The sequence below is a fragment of the Orcinus orca genome, chromosome 14 (genome assembly GCF_937001465.1).
Source record: "Orcinus orca chromosome 14, mOrcOrc1.1, whole genome shotgun sequence".
Taxonomy (NCBI): domain Eukaryota; kingdom Metazoa; phylum Chordata; class Mammalia; order Artiodactyla; family Delphinidae; genus Orcinus; species Orcinus orca.
In genome coordinates this window covers 59,045,132-59,064,705 of record NC_064572.1, presented here as the reverse complement: position 1 = coordinate 59,064,705, position 19,574 = coordinate 59,045,132, and the positions used below count along the sequence as shown (strand labels likewise).

The window sequence follows — 19,574 nt, the reverse complement described above, 5'->3', positions numbered from 1 at the left end:
ACTCTCTAATGTAAATATTCAAAATTGATTTACATTTTTAAGCAGTGTTCTATAAACGTACATTCTAGAGGTTAAAATACTGTTTTATGTTCCGAACTGTACTCATGCTTCAAGGCGTAACCTTTAGTTCGCCTTTGAAATTTACAGTTATCTTGTGTGAGTCTCTGATGAGTTTTTCAGCTTTGATTTTATTTTCTAAATGTATATATTAATGACAGAAGAGTATAAACATTATTAATCTTTTTATTTTGAGATTCATTAATTACCTGAGTTTCTTAGAGTTTTTATCTTTTAATAGTATAGTCACCAAAACTAATACTGATGTTAACCTTAATAACCAAACAAAGTCCCAATGTCTTTGGCAGCTCGGCACCGAAACAGTATTATGAAAGTTTCATTTAAGATCCAGAGATCGGTAAATCGTACACTGCCTCTACGTTCTGTCATACTTGGTAAACACCCAGAAAACTTCACGTGTATCACAGGTTCAGCACCCCAAATTCCCTTAACTGACTGCAGGACCATAACATCTAAGACTGTTCAATATTAAAAATCCTAAAGTCTAACCTTCTCCTCTCCTTCTTCTTCTCTTCTCCTTCTTCATCTCTCCCTCTCCCTTATTTTTCTATATTTAATCCCTCACCTCATGAAGACTCTGTCTCTTGACTACCATTTTATCATCGGTAGTCTCTGTCAATAGATTAACTTTCTTCCTTGTCTAGCCACATTACTTGGTTTATTATTTATTCACACTAGTATCTAAACTTTCCTTGCCTTTTGTCTTGCTTCCACTTTTTCCCAGCATACTCTCCACCCTAGTTCAGTTTAGCCATTTGCTTTTTCAACTGATATATATATATAAATGTAACTAAATTCTAGTAGTGAAAATCACATAGCCAGATTATTGTGGTGATGATTTGTCATGGTCTATAATGTAGCTAGCCATTTTTTCCTTTTCCTACTCACAGCTACTGTTCTTTTATCGTTCCTTAAACTTTCTACCCCACTTTTTTTTTTTTTTTTTTTTACGCGGGCCTCTCACTGTTGTGGCCTCTCCCGTTGCGGAGCACAGGCTCCTTACGCGCAGGCTCAGCGGCCATGGCACACGGGCCCAGCTGCTCCGCGGCACGTGGGATCTTCCCGGACCGGCGCACGAACCCACGTCCCCTGCATCGGCAGGCAGACTCTCAACCACTGCGCCACCAGGGAAGCCCTACCCCACTTGTTTTTAAAAACAAAATTCACATTTTGTTTAGGTTGATAAAAGCTATACAAAATTGATTTTCTTCACCAAAAATTACAGCAATATTTTCTGTATTATTCCTAGATAAACTACAAAACACTTATTTTTGTAGGTTTTCTAGGTTTTGCTTATAAATCAAGATGAGGCAGTAGATCATGGAAAAAGACAGAAAAAAACAGACAAATCAGTTGTCAGTATCCATGGCCTCTGATCCTGTCTTGACCATGAAACAGAAGTGTTCAACATATACCTGCCAAAAAGCTTATGAAGATGTAGGCTCAATAAAGGAATATAAACAACAACCAGATGTGGAACAACAATGGCAGGCTCTTCCATTCAAACTTTAACTATAACTTGTTACTTTAACTTCATTTGATAAAGACAGAATCTACACTGAAATCCTTGTTTGGCAAGCTCACATGTTTCTCTTACAGTCTGATAATTTTCTTAAGAGTCCCTTACAGATTTTTAACAGCATACTTAAAACTCCTACTATTCAAAGGTCAGTCATGAGCTTCACTGTAATGTTTATAAAATGTATTCCTTCCACCCATACCTCCTCAAAATTTATTTCTTCAAAGAACTGATAACTCAATACCTGACAATTGGATCCACAGTGATAAATGTTAATGTCTAAAATGACTTAACTAATACAATTCCAAAGTGCCATTAGCAGAGATCACACAGAGTGTAACATGGTACTTTCAATGCTATCTTCTGGAAGAACAGTTAGGTCTCCAAAGCATGGGACTTCAAACAGGCCATTTAAACAGGCAGATTATCAATGACTAATGTACTCAATGGGAGGCCTACAGGTCAAGATATTCAGTGATTAAGTGGCCTACGTACACCTTACAACTTTTCTGTAAGGTATTTTTAGATTGCTTACAGATTTCTTCAAATATCAAATATAAGAGAGAGGCTATTTTAAAAGTCTCTTAGGTATTTTCAATGGTTTCTGAATTATCTATAGGAAGCTCTGACTTACTTCTATAGAGTTTGATATATGTATCCACCATTAAATCCAAATCGTGTTTTATATCCAAATTTATGTTCAGCAAAGCCAAGTTACTTTACCTTTGGTCTGTCAAAGTGTTCCTCAGGTATGCTTTGAGATGCTTTTGCCCATTTTCATAGCGTTCATTCTCAACCTTCATCACAGGAAGAATACGTAGGACCCTGAGCAATGCGTAAACATTAGGAAAATCTTGATGTCTGCCAGATGAAGAGCTTCATAAATAGTGGATGGAAGTTCTATAATTTTCCATGTTTCCACTTGATTCTCCAACAATGCAGCTCAGCAGAGAGTGTGTCAGGATTAGGTAAATCACTTCTGTACATGTCAGCATGATGCTCCTCTGATGTATTGAATTTGAGCTGTCCCATGACAGAGGGTACCAGATATAAGCATTTAAGAGCTTTGAGGTGCTGTTCTGAGAATATATCTTTCAGTTCCTGAATAATGTGTTCCACTGTTGGAACACTTAAGAGTTTCTTTATAGTAACTCTCAGAGGTTAGCTGAGATTCCAGGTTACTGTGCTGAGCTCTGTGAAATTTCCCTGGGAGTTTCATCTGAATATCAAGTTTGGTTGCCAAATTTGTGGCTTCCTCAAACCAAAATTCATGATAAACTTCGATATTTTCCATCACTTCATTTAGTGAATGCAGCACTGCAGTCAAACTACTGGCTGCAAAGAAGACATCAGAAGTTTGCCCCTGAAGATTTTTCCCAAAGGCTGTTGTAAAAGATAGAACATTTTTAAGAACAACAATGGTAACGATGAAATCAAAATCTGTTACCGCACTACAGAGTACAAATGCTCGGCCAGCTATACAGTTATTCCATCTAACATTTGTGACACTCTTTATACCATCTAAACATACAACAAGTGCTTGTAGGAGGTCCACTAAGATTTCAAAAGCATCATGCCTGCCTGTCCACTGGAGAATGGCAAATTTCCTTCAGTTCTTTGCCCCTTTCTTAATTGTTCTGAAAAAGGACAGAAATTACATTGTCAAGCTCTAAAAGCAGTTGTGGTGATAGATGGAAAAAAGAACAAACTTCCTCAATTGTTCCTAATGCGACAGATACTCCCATAACAGGCAGTGATTTTGCCAACCACATATTTAAGGCACAGGAAGAGCAGAGTGTGTAGATACCTTGGGGATATTTCTCTAAAAGTCTAGAAGCAACAACTTGCATTTTGGAAGAAAATCCACTGGACACAATGTAAGCCTGGCCACGACAGTACTCTATGTTGAATCCCCACTTCTCAGTTAATCATAGTGTGAAATTTCATAGCCAAAATTTCTGCATCAGTTTCATAAGGCAGGAAGCCCACAGATTCCTCTCTCAGGTTGTGAGCTTCGTCAACAAACCTCACCAACACAGGCAGGTACTCTTTCCCTGTTATGTCCACCACATCGTCAGTGAGGATGGAAAAGAAGTGAGAGTCTCCCACTTCTCTGAGGGTTTCTTCCCGAATGCAGCTCTCACAGATCTCTAGCATCTGTTTCTGCTATGTTTTTGAACAATGTGTTAACTGCTGTTGTCTCAAAGCGCTTTCTCAGAACCTCTTCGCCAGAATTGATCCGGTACTCAGGCAGTGCTTGAAAGTTATCAGGAGTAAAGAGGCCTTCTGGGATTTCATCAGCTTCATGTCCATCCAGAGGTATGTTCCGTTTTCCCATAAGAATCAAAATTTCAAATAAAGATTTTTAAGTATTGTTTTCCTTCTCTTCAAGGGTTAAAACTTGGCACTTAAACTCGGCACTTTCACTTCCGTGGCCCGGGTTCAATCTCTGGTTGGGGAACTAAGATCCCATGAGCCGCAGCCCAGCCAAAAATAAAATTTTTTTAAATTTTTAAATAAAAAATAGGGCTTCCCTGGTGGCGCAGTGGTTGAGAGTCCACCTGCCGATGCAAGGGACACGGGTTCGTGCCCTGGTCCGGGAAGATCCCACATGCCGCGGAGCGGCTGGGCCCGTGTGCCATGGCCGCTGAGCCTGCGTGTCCGGAGCCTGTGCTCCGCAACGGGAGAGGCCACAACAGTGAGAGGCCCGCCTACCGCAAAAAAAAAAATTAATAATAATAATAAATAAAAATGGGATCTCAAACAGTACATATTACCCTTCAATGAATACTGTTCCTTAATAGTATATTATAGACATTCCATCAGGTCAATAAAGACTGAACTCATTCCTGGTAAAAGTTATATAATGGTCCAAAACTATACATTAGTTTATTCTACCATCCTTCTATTGATAATCAAATCTTCTCTAAAAACTTTTGTCACCACAAATATGGGGTGCATATATCTTTTGAAATTTAGTGTTTTTGTTTTCTTTGGATATATACTCTGGAATGGAATTGCTGGATCATATGGTAGTTCTATTTTTAGTTTTTTGAGGAACCTCTATACTGTTTTCCACAGTGGCTGTACCAATTTACATTCCGAGCAATGTACTAGGGTTCCCTTTTCTTCACATTCTCACCAACACTTGTTATCTGTGGTCTTTTTGATGATGACCATCTGACAGGTGTGAGGTGATATCTCATTGTGGTTTTGATTTGCATTTCTCTGTTGATTACTGATGTTGAGCATCTTTTCATGTGCCTGTTGGCCATCTGTGTATCTTCTTTGGAAAAATGCCTATTCAGGTGTTCTGCCCATTTTTAAAATCAGGTTGTTTGTTTTTTTGATACTGAGTTGTATGAGCTGTTTATATATATTGGATATTAACCCCTTATCAGTCATATCATTTGCAAATATTTTCTCCCATTCATTTGGGTTTTTTTAAGACAATATTACGGTTTTTTGTTGTTTAGTTTGGGGGTTTTTTGTTGGTGTTTTTTAATTAAACTTTCCTTTTCTTGTTGCTGGAAAGCAAGGTTCTGACTTTGTGGTCAATTATAATATCTCATCCTGTGTTTTTAATAGTTATCTTTTTGTCATTCCAAATGCTATCTATTCCTCTTTTAAACTCTGTATCAAGTTGGTGTATTTTTATGTTTATGTAGTTCCCTATATGTAGTTCTGTAGTTCCCTATGTAATTATGCAGTTCCCTATAAAACTAAAAATGGATTTAACATCTGACCCAGCAGTTGCAGTCTTGAGCATCTATCCTAGAAAAATGAAAACTTGTGTTTACACAAAAAACTGATATGAATGCTCATAGTGGCTTTATTTATAATAGTCAAAAATTGGAAACAGCCCAAATGTATTTATATTAAATATTTTCTATTATAATCTATTAATAGATCTTAGGAATAATTATATAAAAATCAATATATGTTTTTATTATATTTTGTGACATGAAGTCAGTTCAGTAATCCAGCATGTCATCAGCCATATTTTTAAGATTATTTCCTTAACCCATATCATATAAATTGTGGTAAAAGTGATCTGGTTATGAAATAGTCCTTTAAATGAAAAGATGTTGTGAAATGTGTTGTTCACCAACTTTCAGAAAAAAAACTATTCTGTTTAATACCAACACACTTTTGTTTGGAAATTTACAAGTTGATAGCTGCAAGAGAGAATTTTGTGCTCATTAGCAGATACAAAGAAGGAAAGTTAAAATGTGGCACATCCCTCCCAATTTAGGGGACATCACAACAAAATTGTGTTCTGCTGACTTGAATAACGGGAGACTTTGCTAGTAACTTAGCATTTATCCTTCACTTACTGTTAGAATACTAAGGACTTATAGCATATTTTCCCCCACAGGCCTGGGAAAAAGTCAAGACTTCTTAATGATCAGCACCCTCAAGTGATGTATAATCGTTCTCAATGGTGAAAAACTGAAAACATTTCCACTAAGATCAGGAATAAGACAAGGTTGCCCACTCTCACCACTATTATTCAACATAGTTTTGGAAGTTTTAGCCACAGCAATCAGAGAAGAAAAAGATATAAAGGGAATCCAAATTGGAAAAGAAGAAGTAAAACTGTCACTGTTTGCAGATGACATGATACTATACATAGAGAATCCTAAAGATTCTACCAGAAAAGTACTAGAGCTAATCAATAAATTTGGTAAAGTAGCAGGATACAAAATTAATGCACAGAAATCTCTTGCATTCCTATACACTAATGATGAAAAATCTGAAAGAGAAATAAAGGAAACATTCCCATTTACCACTGCAACAAAAAGAATAAAATACCTAGGAATAAACCTACCTAAGGAGACAAAAGACCTGTATGCAGAAAACCAGAATACACTGATGAAAGAAATTAAAGATGATACAAACAGATGGAGAGATATACCATGTTCTTGGATTGGAAGAATCAATATATTGAAAATGACTATACTACCCAAAGCAATCTACAGATTCAGTGCAATCCCTATCAAACTACCAATTCCATTTTTCACAGAACTAGAAAAAAAATTTCACAATTTGTATGGAAACACAAAAGACCCCAAACAGCCAAAGCAATTTTGAGAAAGAAAAATGAAGCTGGAGGAATCAGACTCCCTGACCTCAGACTATACTACAAAGCTACAGTAATCAAGACAGTATGGTACTGGCACAAAAACAGAAATATAGATCAGTGGAACAGGATAGAAAAGCCAGAGATAAACCCACGCACATATGGTCACCTTTTCTTTGATAAAGGAGGCAAGAATATACAATGGAGAAAAGACAGTCTCTTCAGTAAGTGGTGCTTGGAAAACTGGACAGCTACATGCAAAAGAATGAAATTAGAACACTTCCTAACACCATACACAAAAATAAACTGAAAATGGATTAAAGACCTAAATGTAAGGCCAGACACTATAAAACTCTTAGAGGAAAACATAGGCAGAACACTCTATGACATAAATCACAGCAAGATCCTTTTTGACCCACCTCCTACAGAAATGGAAATAAAAACAAAAATAAACAAATGGGACCTAATGAAACTTAAAAGCTTTTGCACAGCAAATGAAAACATAAGATGAAAAGACAGCCGTCAGAATGGGAGAAAATATTTGCAAACGAAGCAACTGACAGAGGATTAATCTCCAAAATATACAAGCAGCTCATGCAGCTCAATATCAAAAAAACAAACAACCCAATTCAAAAATGAGCAGAAGACCTAAATAGACATTTCTCCAAAGAAAACAGATTGCCAACAAACACATGAAAGGATGCTCAACATCACTAATCATTAGAGAAATGCAAATCAAAACTACAATGAGGTATCACCTCACACCAGTCAGAATGGCCATCATCAAAAAATCTACAAACAATAAATGCTGGAGAGGGTATGGAGAAAAGGGAACCCTTCTGCACTGTTGGTGGGAATGTAAATTGCTACAGCCACTATGGAGAACAGTATGGAGGTTCCTTAAAAAGCTAAAAATAGAACTACCATACGATCCAGCAATCCCACTATTGGGCATATACCCTGAGAAAACCATAATTCAAAAAGAGTCATGTACCACAATGTTCATTGCAGCACTGTTTACAATAGCCAGGACATGGAAGCAACCTAATGTCCATTGACAGATGAATGGATAATGAAGATGTGGCACATATATTCAATGGAATATTAGCCGTAAAAAGAAACGAAATTATTTGTAGTGAGGTGGATGGACCTATAGTCTGCCAAACAGAGCGAAGTAAGTCACAAAGAGAAAAACTAATACTGTATGCTAACACATATATATGGAATCTAAAAAAAAAAAAAAAAAAAGATTCTGATGAACCTAGGGGCAGGTTGGGAATAAAGACGCAGATGTAGAGAATGGACTTGAGGACACGGGGAGGGGAAAGGGTAAGCTGGGACGAAGTGAGAGAGTGGCATTGACATATATACACTACCAAATGTAAAAAGATAGCTAGTGGGAAGCAGCTGCATAGCACAGGGAGAACAGCTCGGTGCTTTGTGGCCAATTAGAGGGGTGGGATAGGGAGGGTGGGAGGGAGACACAAAAGCAAGGGGATATGGGGATATATGTATACATATAGCTGATTCACTTTGTTATGCAGCAGAAACTAACACAGCATTGTAAAGTAATGATACTCCAATAAAGTTGTTTAAAAAAAAAATGGCTCAAAGATAGTCTGCTTAGGTGGAAAAAACCTAAAGGAAAATTTTAGATAGATTAAAAGAGACCTTGTTTTGAAGGGGGAGAAAAGCCAGATGACAGCAAAGACAGAATTCTTCCTGCCCTCTTCCTTTTAGCTTACCCAGCACTGGCAGGCCTAAGTAACACAGCATATTAACAATTTGGATAAGAAGGGACTGTAGCAGGGAGAAAAACAGGGATCTTTATAGAAACTATTGAATATTTACATTAAAAACGTGCTAGACTTATCCCACAAAGGTATATTTCAGTCGTACTAAAAGAGAGGTTTTAGGTTTAAAAATACATGAAAAGCAAAAATTACAATTTAAAATAGGTGATTCATTAGCCTTCTTCAGCTTCTCAGTGTCAAAGGAATATTTTAGAAGAGACTATCTATAAGTAACGTAATCCATTGATTTGCTGCTATACCAGAATGATTCTGCTATTCTCTTTAACTTCATAATCTAAAAAATAAATAGGCAAGTGTAGCTGTGGTCCTGATTCTTCCTGCAGCTTGAAGAGGGGCCTATAAAATATGTCCCACCTTCTTTCATGCAAGATGCATCCTTCTGTTAAGGACCTTAACCTTCTATGTACTTTACCATGTTGCACCATGCAATGATTCTGCCCACTTTCACCATTTGACTGTTGGTAAAAAAGTATATTTTACTCTTTTCCACGAAGTTTGAATCCTGTTTTATCTCTGATTATAATTAACACTTGTTTCTGCAAGATTAGCAAAATGATGACAATTGACGAATTCTGTAATGGGCACATGGATGTGTATTGCATTATTCTACTTTGTGTTTGAAAATTCTCATAATAAAAAGTTAAAAATAACTTGTTTCTATTTAGACCTCTCTGTCCAGATGATAATCGAAGAATATATCCTTCAAATGGATTTAACTGCAGGAGACAGAGCAGATTCACACCATATTCTTCACAGGGACTTCCATCTTCATGCGTACTCCTAAAAGGTGGTTCAGTTGACTAATGTAAGGTAAAAATCCAAGAGGTACAGAATAGCACAGAAAGTCATATTTTTAAGCTACTGATTATAAATATGTATACCTGTATACTGATGAGCTTTAGAGAGAGCGTTATGATTTACCATCAGAGAAAAGTTCAATTGGTATTGAGTCGTTCACTTTACAAACAGCCCACCATTTACCTATCTTTGCCCCTTTTTCATTGTTACTTGGCCAAAAATCATTTCATAATAGAAAATTTAAGTTGTATGTCAAAAGGCAACTTGTGTTATTACAAAATGAGCCATCTACATTTTTTAACATATTTAAGAGTATTTATAAATATAAGGAAACTAACAGTGTGGAGCATATATAATTGTTGCTTTTTCAAAATCAGAAATCTAATTTATTGAGGCTGTACTTTTAGTTACATATGCTAATGAATTGCATTTCTGGTTGTAAACTTTGTAAAAAATAATTTCCTTATGATTCATTTTTTTTCATTTTACAAATAATTCTTGTATGCATATGGCAAGAGATTGTAGCTTCTACCCAGCTGGCTAGACTACAAAATCACAGTATTTAAAACCCATCAGAACTCTTTCATCCTTGGTAGAGTGACAGCAAAGGAAAAAGCTATCAGAGACAAAAATAATAAGAAACCAGCAGAAATTTTAAAGAACCTTTAAAGGTTGCATGTAGGCGTGCATTATGGATCGCCTTCCAGCTCTTTCCCACAGGGTTCTACCAAGAGCACAGAGGCAGTAACTGAAGGCTAGGGGCAGGGTGAAGAGCTGGGAGAAATCCCTCTGAGGCACACCAGTTCTTCACTTGAGTGCCAGGCAGTGGCTCCCCAAAGGCAGAGCGCAGCACAAACAGAAAACTCCTGAGGCACAGAAAACTGACAAAGGAAGAAACACTTGGGGGTTGTTGTGTAGCAGAGGGAGTAAGCTTTGTAAGTGGCAGTCGAGCTGGCCCACTGTGGAACAGGCTGCCAAATGAAGCATGGCAGTCAGGCAGTAGATGGCCACTTATCTGAGAGCCATTAGAAGGAACTCCATGGAATGGGAAAGTAATCTAGATCTTTGATACCCAAAGTTTGGTCCCCATACAGTTGTAGTGGCATTACCTGGCAGCTTGTTAGAAATGTAGAACACCTCAGCCTCACCCCAGACCTACTGAATCATTTTTTATTAATTAAAATTAAGTAATTTTTACTTCAACAAGACCCCTGGGTAAGTCATATACACATTAAATTTTGATAAACATTACCTTTTAAGGTACATTCTAATCCTTAAAATTCTACTTTAATAATATGTACAATCAATTCCCATGTAGTGAGCTCTATTGAAACTAAATGCATGGTCCAGAAGGGAAAGTTCAATGTGGGTAAAATCAAAGAGGGCTTCACTGGGGAGTCAGGAGTTGAGCTGGTCCTTACAAGCTGGAGGAAGAGGATGGTCATGTCAAGAGATAACATAAATAAGGATACTGATGCAGAAACAGTGGTATGGACCAGCCCATCTGGCAATGGAAAGAGCTATTAACTAGGACTGTTACCTTAGTTCCTGCTAAAATACCCCTGAGCCCAACTTTTCAAAAAGAGATAGGTCACATATCTTGTCCCCAAGAAGCTTAACCCAAATACTGAATAGAATGGTCTGAATGCTCTAATGGAGGCCCAGGTAAAGGGCTGTGATAGCACGGGGAAGAAGCAGTTTATTCTGACTTAGAGATTTGGAGAAGACTTCACTGAAGAAGGGTCATTTGAGCTGAGCCTTAAACGCAGAGTGGGGCAAAGGTGCTCCAATTTGAGCAAATAACCTGAACAGCTCTGGGTAAAGAATCAGTCTACCTTGGCTAGAGTGTAAGGAACATCAGAGGGTAAAGTGGGATGTAAGCCTGGGAGAGCTTATAGGCATGCATCAAAGGGCCTGAATGTCTGTTGGAGAGTATGACCTTATTTCATAGGCAATAGAAAGTCACCAACAGTTTTAGTTGAGGAGCAATGTGATTAAGCCCACTTTTTATAAAGATTAATCTGGAAGTAATAGTTTGGAGACAAGCTTACTGTTCCTGATATCAGGTCTCTACTGGGGTGATAACAAGAAGATTGTAAAGGGGAATCAAAATGAAAAATGCTGCAAAGGCAGAATGGGCAGGTCTTGGCCAGGACAGGCCCCTGTCACTTCAACATTGATAAAGTTGATTCTGATCTTCGTTACTAGAGGCAGTGGTGGCATTAATCATGATAAAATGCAGGAGGAGGAGCAGGTTTAGGAGGAAGGGTAGAGTTCAGTTTAAGTCATCCTAAATACATACTGTTCCCTATCTGGCTCACATGACTTTCCTCCCCTCTCTTCTTAGAACTTCATTATAAGAAATGATGTTGTTTCTTAGGTGACTGTATCTCACTTCTCATTGACTAATCCATGTTCTCTGCTATTCATCATGCAAAAGGGATATAAAAATAAAAAGTCAACTCAGATGCTGATGACAGTGGTGCCATCATTATATCATCAATTTAAATTTAGAAATTAAATTACTTAAACTAGAGAAATGCAAAAAGTACAACAATGCTTTTACCACATGCACAGTCCTTAAATGCCACTTTTGAAAGAGAAGGCTTTTGGAGACATTCCTTTCCCTTTTATTAAAAAATCCATTATACCTGTGATAAAACCAATTATGTTCAGTTGTATTAGGTTCTTGTGCAAATAAAAACTTGGGTAGTTAACTATACACTGTCCTAAACATATAAGGAAAATAAATAGATGGTCTCTTAGGAAATCTATCATTTTAGAACGTGAGACTAATTTAGGAGCTGCCAGAGCACCCTGATTAAGGCTGTGAAAAAAAGTTGTAATTGATGATGTCACAGAAGAAATGACATTTTTTAAGAAGAACATTCTTTGGCAAGATAAGTAGATTTTAATTTGAAGAAAACGTACTTTATGTTTCAGTTAATGAGACGCTGTGGTAGATTGAATCGTTGTGCCCAATGTTTCACGAATTTTCTGTGTTAGAATTAGTTATTCATGTCCTTTGCCACATGACTCTGCCATTCCTCCCAGTGTTTCTCCAGCTCCCTAATGTTGGGCTTAGTCATATGACTTATTTTGGTCAGTAGAATGTGGATGGAAGTGACAGGGGCCTGTCCTGGCCAAGGCCTGAAGAGGCATCCTGTATTTTCTCTCCCTTTCTTGTGCCCCTACCACTCATCATGGGAACATGGCTCAGGAAGCCACCAGACAAGGAGAGTGGGAGATATATGGAGCAGGCCTGAACCAGACCTACCACCGCAAGTAGATATACTAGCTGACTTGCAGACCCATGAACATGAAAAATCAATGTTTATTGTGGTAAGCCACTGAAATTTTGAGGTTGTTATAAGAAATTTTAAAAAATTATAAAACTAGCACAAACTGAAAGAAATACCTGGCTAGCATAGGCTAACTATGAGTAACTTGTTCTAACAAGATAGCAACTATTAGACTCTGAATCAGAGAGGAATGAGACCAATTTCAGTGAAATTCAGCTCATCTTTCAAACTGACAATAAATGAGAATATGTTTTAATAGTAACGTTACTATTATATGGTAAACTTTGCTCTGTGAGCTATTAAGAGACTAATCTTTATTTTAATATTCAAGTTTACATTTTGACCATAGAATATAAGCATCCAATTATCTTGTATTATCTTTGAATCCAGATTAAATTTCCCAAAGGTCTTTCATCAGGCATCTTGGCCTGAATAATAGGCATCTGTGTCTTCACAAAAAAGGCAACAAAACCTGAGGAGTAATGTGAAATTCTGAGCTGGGATGTTAAAAGCTTGTTAAGAATAATGTTAAACTTCATATATAATAAATAATAGCAAGAATGTTATAGCATCTATAGCTGTTTAAAGAAAATTCCCCCCCTCAAGAGAAAGACAAAGTGTTATTGCCTGTGTCTTTTTAGCTGTGAATGTACTTTTAGACGTGTGCTATTCAATATGGTAGCCACTAGCCACACGTGGCTATTGAGTACTTGAAATGGAGTCCTGGTTAGGATGTGCTGTAAGTGTAATATACACAACAGATTTCAAAGACTTAATATTAAAAAATATATCATTAGTAACATATATTAATTACATCTTGAAATGGGTTCTAGGTACCTTCACCATAAGCATCTTTGCCATTGACATCTCTGCCACAAGCACTTCTGCAACATTTTCGTCGAATAACTAATTGGCTGTAAGGCAAATTCCCTGTGAAAGATAAAATAACTGGTTGACAGTTTTTGGTTTGACAGTTTGGTTTCAACTGGTTGAAATATGTTAGCATTTCTTCCAGTTGGCGACATTATTGATGGCTTTATCGAGCTGGCATATGACAGTGATTTGCCCCAAAAGTTGGTTTCTTATTTTGAAACACACTACAGTGGAGGAGAAAGAGACCAAGGTCCTGGAAGGTGCAGAGGTGAACCCACATTTCCCACACAACTTTGGAACCATCTGTCAATGGACACGTGACAATATGCCAAGAACAAACAACAACCGTGTAGAAGCTTTCAAAACACAACACAAAGCTCAGTTACAAAGATGCCTCTAAGTATTTGGAAACTTACATCGCTCTTTACGAAGGAAGAAATTTTAGCAAAAAAGAAAAAGTACGATGCAGAACGAGGAGACAAATCAATGAGCAAAAAAAAAAAGTATAAAATGCTATGAATGAAAGACTTGGAAGACAAGTGCTTAGATACAACCCACAAAATAAAATATACTCAGTTATGTGCACAGTATTGCCATGAATCAACACACACTTTAAATATACTCAAATATTTTATATTTCACAATAAGTCTTGAATTTTGTTATTCGTTTCATTATGTCCTTTTAATTATCCCTCTTTGATTTTCCATTATTTTATCTTTTATGGCAAAATTGCTTTAGAGCCAATAATTTGCAGTGAAATGTTTGTGGCAAAAATGTCTATGGCAAAGATGCTTAAAGCAAAAGTACCTAGAACCGGCAGCAAAACTTGCAGATGTGGTTCCTTGCACATTTTGTTGTGTAAATACCATGACAACAAAAAAGGCATGCCACTCTTCGCTAATGCAACTCTTTCACTAAATTAAACCCTGGGACAGTAAGATATGGCATGGCTTTAAAACTCAGTGAGCATCTTTGTGGTGCAACCGGTTAGCATGCTTGGCTAAATGGAAATGGTTGATGGTTCAAGCCTACCACAGGATGGTCTTATCCCCAGCCAATAATTTCTTAGTGATGAAAATATTCTGGAATTAGATATTGGTGACAGTTGCACAACACTGTGAATGTACTAAATGCCACTAAATTGTATATGTCATAATGGTGAATTTTAGGTTATATGCGTTTTACTGCAATAAAAACAAAACCCCAATAGATGTGTTGGAGGATGCACTTTCCTGACCTTGTGTTGTAACTGTATTTTTCTTCCAGACATGTGTACACCTACCAGATAATATGCCCTGATATTTGAATGCCTATGTATATGTACAGCAGCTTTTTAAATAATCTCTGGTCTGGGTGTCCCACTCTGGCATTTTGGCATCACCCAGGAATATGTGACTTACCCACATCCCTCTTTTGTCTTGGATTAACTATTGGATTAACTGCACATCCCATAAATTCCTTTGTAGGACTCTTTTGCCCTAGCACATACTTGCCTAGACTAGAAAATTCTCCCATGCAAAGGGCAGGCTGGGCATGGGATATGTGTCTGTCTTCTCCAAAGGCATTGGATGGCTTTCTTAATAAATGGGAAACAGGAGAGAGAAAGGGTCTGTAAGACCACAACTGAATCAGTTCCCAAGATTCTTCTTTTAGCCAGGGCAACTTCCCAGCACAGGACTCAGGACTCTCAGTTCTTCTGGATAAAGTCAATATTGTTCTTTTATAAAGCAACTATCATGAAAGGAGGCAGGTCTTCAAGAGCTACACAAGCACAGAGTACAAAAGAGAAAGGGGGGGAGTTTGGAGAGACTCACAAAAGAGACAATGTCTGCCAGGAAGTTCTTGAGGCAGTGGGTGGTAAATACCTCCCATGGAAAGGCTTCAGCAAAAGCCAAGGAAGCTTCATGCTGGTCAACACTGGCCTTGTACACCACTGTGGAGGAAAGTGCTCCCTGGGCAAGTTTTCTTCTCACTCCAGCCAGCAGATTTCAGCTGTTCCTGCTATACCATGTCTTTCCAGAAATACGAAGGCTTGTGAAAGATAAATATGCCTATTACGACCACTATGACCAGGATCAGGGAGAAGAGGACCATGAGGAAGACATATGTGGAGTGGGAGAGAGGTGTGGACAATGGCTCTTCAGATGGGATCATGTTGGTCAGGTTCAGCATGTAGCCCAAAGTCCACCCGACGCTGGTGCTCCGGACCTGCAAACAGTGGGGAAAGTCTGTTGTTTCTGGTCCGAGGATTAAATGAGCTTTCATGCAACCCTATCCATAACACTGAGCAACCAGGAAGTGAGAGCACCATGTTCAGTTCTCTAAATGGATTACTTTTATATTCTGAATTGGGAAGGCGGCTGTGGGGAAAATGGAGCAGGAGCAAGTGATTAAGAAGGAGAGTGTGGGGCCTCACTACTAAATTCCCCCAATTCAGAAGAGTGTGGGGCCTCACTACTAAATTCCCCAAATTCAGAGAGGAATTTGGGGAATGACGGCTCAGTTCTCCTGCCTAGAAGAACTTAATTTAAATTAGGCCTTTGGAAATTTGCATTCTTCTTTTGCTGTTTGTGTGAATGTGGGTGGCTGGGGTGGGGAAGGGGGGGTGGATGACGGGAAGCGGGCAAAGGGTGAGAGAATAATGACTGTCCCTGGCCTTGTGTATCAATGTCAGGCCCAGGAATCTCATCCATATGAAACCAGGACTTCTTTTATGATTCAACTAAGGAAAAATTGGGGAATAATCCCAGCAAGTCAGTCTTACTTGACGAAAGATGAAAGACTGCATATGCATGAGAAAGGATTATTCTTAAATAAAAAAACATTTTCCAACCCTGCCATCTTCCTAGGAATATTTTCAAGTCACCTCAAAATGTATTGAAATACAGGTAGTCTATGAATAACAAAGAATTGTGGAAATGTTTCTATTACATGAGTTGTATGTGGTCATGGTAGGAAAATCATGAAGTACAGATAATACTAAAAAAGAAAATAAAAACCACCTCAACTTCATCATTCAGAAGTTGCTGCTATTATCATTTTGTGACATATCCTACCAGTCCTCTCTGTGCATGTTTTTCACATAAAAAATGGAATTAAATTGTATGTAGAATTATTCACTTAACAATTCCTTGTAAACATCATCCCATGTCTCTTAAGGGATTTCTGCAACATCATCACTGACATGAACTGCCTTATATGTTCATTTTTACTCACTTTGTTCAATTATTTATAAATCCTAGAAATGGAGCAACTGGACAAAATGATGTACATGTTTTAAGGCTCCTAGCTCATGTTGCCAAAACAGTCTTCCCAATGGTTATGCCAGTTTACATTCCAACCAATACCATGTGGAATGCTCCTCTCCCCTAAACCTTTACCAGTACTGGGAATTAATAATTTGTAAAAAGGCCCATGTCCCTTTATGGGGAATGGAACCATATCTGACTGCCTGTGTCAAGGAAGCCTCCAGAGTTAGAGGAGTTATCACTTAAGGTTTAGAAATAATGGATCATAGATTGGAATTCAAAGAATATAAATCACTAGGTAAATTTGACATAGACATATCTCTCAAACGGACAAACTGTGATGGAACGGAAGGAAGACTGGGATGTTAAAACAAGGAAAAGATTTTAATTAGCAAAGTCAATATTGATAAGAGTGTGATGAAACTAGTATCTTTAAGGCTACTACAGCCCTCTGCTGCCTCAATGCTTTGTTTTGCTTGAAGTCACCATATTTAATAAAGGGGTAAATTGTTTTTGCCATTAGTGGATATGGGTTTAAAAGGTAGAGAAACACTGCTCTTGATATTTTTCATCAAGCATGAGTGTGCCCGTGAGTCTCGCTGCCGATGTAAATGTTGCTGTATGCCTGGAGGTAATGCTATGGTAATGCAAAGCTATGGGCTTGCGTCTTTAAGGCTCACGCTAAGCCTGGCTTCTAAGCAAAGGCCCCCATTCACAGCCACTCATCTCATTCTTCACAGCGAGCTTTCAGATTGGTGAGTCTTGAAGCTACAACCAACAAGGCCTTAACCCCTTGTGACAAACCATGATCATCCCTCTGGATTCACGAAGGGGCCTTTAGGATGGATGCTGAAGTCAGCACGCAGAATCACTGTGGCTGTTGAAACACTGTTACATTACTTTACTATCTCATTTTTTGTTTTATAAGGGGTTAGTCACTGTTCTGTGAGCAGAAAGGTGAGGGTGAGAATGCAAGTAGCCCTCCTTAGACAGGATATCCACAACTGGCTGGTCAACATTATCAGGAGATGCCATCTTGGGTTAGAGGTGAAGTGGTAGGACAGGACATCAGGCCAAAATTAAATCAGGTTGACTCCTACCTCTTTTAAGCCCAAAGCTGCTTCAGTCACTACCACCCAACCTCCCCACAACCTAACAAACCTTGCCCATGAAGTGAATATCCTTCCAGGACTCAGATGTAAAATGATAGCCATTCAGAAGAAGAGCGAGGATGTAGGTGCCAGAAAAGCAGTATTCACTCAGGTACTTCTCCTTCACTTCACCAAAGTACATCTGCAGCTGGAAGTGAAGTGAAGAAAACATCATACTTGGACAACAACAGGCACTTCTCCATAGCCCTCATGTTCGCTATTAGAGCTGATCAAGAGAGGAAAAAGCCCCAGCTCACATGGGCCTGAGAGTTGGCCCCTGCAGAGAGCTTTGGGAGTGGTGCTGCACTCCTTCAGTGGGTGCAGGGGTTCACAGTTTAGGGTCTGTTAAGCAATCTTTTCCTCCACAGGGTTCTATGAGACATTGATAAGTGTTCTAGGAAAAAAGTAGTTTCTGTGGTCTGATAGGTTCAACAACACTGAATTTTACTATAGTTTGCCATCCCTTGTGAAACTTGAGTTTCACAATCACATTAGCATATTAAAAACTGTGAAAAATCTTGCATGAAAGAAATCTATTAATCTTTGTTTAACCAGAGTTTTCTGTATGCTCTTGACCAAAGTCTTTGGTTTAGAGCCTCTATAAGCATCTTGAAGAAACAGTTTCATAACAAGCCTTGCCCCTCAGTTAGGTCTCTGGACTAGCAGCAGCAGCATCCCCTGAGAACTTGTTAATCCTCACCCCTGATCTGCCAGTGCAGAATATGCTGTTTAATATGACCCCCATATGATCACATACATAGTAACATTTGACAAACACTGCTCTGGAACCCAGTTTAGGAAGCATTTTGTTCAAGAACCCGAGATGCTCGTCTTTCTCCACAGATCACCACTAGCTGCAAAAAGCCTCCCCTGTTTTGTAAAGTGCTGAGGCATATTTGAGCTGCTCTTTCCAAAAGCCCTGAATACCCTTCCTTCATGTTCTAACTCAGACAAAATACTTAGAGAAAATTTCAGGTGTCCAGGCTCTTGCACAACCTTCCTTCCTCTGTTGTCAGTGCCCACGAGAACAGCCTTCATTTTTAATTAATTGCATATCTTCAGAATGAAAGCACTGGTCACTTTTGCAATCTCTCTTAAAATCACTCATTTTAAGTCACTTTTGTCAACTTAAAACAGCTGCTGTTTTGAGCCACTCCTAGGTGATCTGTTTTTCTAAATCAGAGTAGACTCCATATCCTTCTCTCACGTCCCTGCAAACTTTCATCAGGTAGCACTGGATCTTGAATGACTCAGTGCCTCAGACAAGAAAAATTTTGGGCTTCAGATTTATGAATAAGTAGGAGATACCTTGGACCTGTCTGATGAAAAAAGGGTCTTACCACAATGGCGTCTGTGGCAGATTCTGTGAACTGCCTGTCTTCCCTGGGAGTTGGGGGAAGGAGTGGGCAACAATGTGCTCAGCTCCAGGAAGTAGCTCATGATGGATCTAGGGCTCTAAGCCAGTCATAAAATCCTGCATCCTGCTTTCCCAGCCAGTCCTGGCCAATGAGATGTAAGAGAAAAGACTCCTAGGAGCTTCTGGGATAGCTTTTGCTTTCCTATAAAAAGGAACAGATGTATCTGGCGCTATCCTTCTTCTGACCTCGAACACAGCTGTGATCCCTGAAGCTACACCTTGCTTCCATGAGGAAACAGGCCTAACAACAACTGAAGAATGGCTGAGATAGTCAAGCTGCCCACTCCATG

At 38.6% G+C, this 19,574-nt stretch overlaps 1 protein-coding gene and 1 pseudogene across 4 annotated transcripts in view; both read right to left on the bottom strand.

The window, feature by feature from the left end:
• Positions 1–213: 213 nt before the first annotated feature.
• LOC101285256 (52 kDa repressor of the inhibitor of the protein kinase-like) lies at positions 214–8,945 on the bottom strand (annotated as a pseudogene).
• A 3,663-nt stretch (positions 8,946–12,608) lies between these two features.
• Positions 12,609–19,574, bottom strand: part of ENTPD1 (ectonucleoside triphosphate diphosphohydrolase 1) — a 112,498-nt gene continuing 105,532 nt past the window's right edge. For all 4 annotated transcript variants that reach the window (XM_033425642.2, XM_033425639.2, XM_033425638.2 and 1 more), the window contains 2 exons: positions 17,878–18,015; positions 12,609–15,676 (listed from right to left, as the gene is read on the bottom strand). In XM_033425642.2, the coding sequence (XP_033281533.1) occupies positions 15,470–15,676; positions 17,878–18,015 (345 nt within the window). In that variant the 3' untranslated portion in view covers positions 12,609–15,469. The remainder of the gene's footprint in view (positions 15,677–17,877; positions 18,016–19,574) is intronic.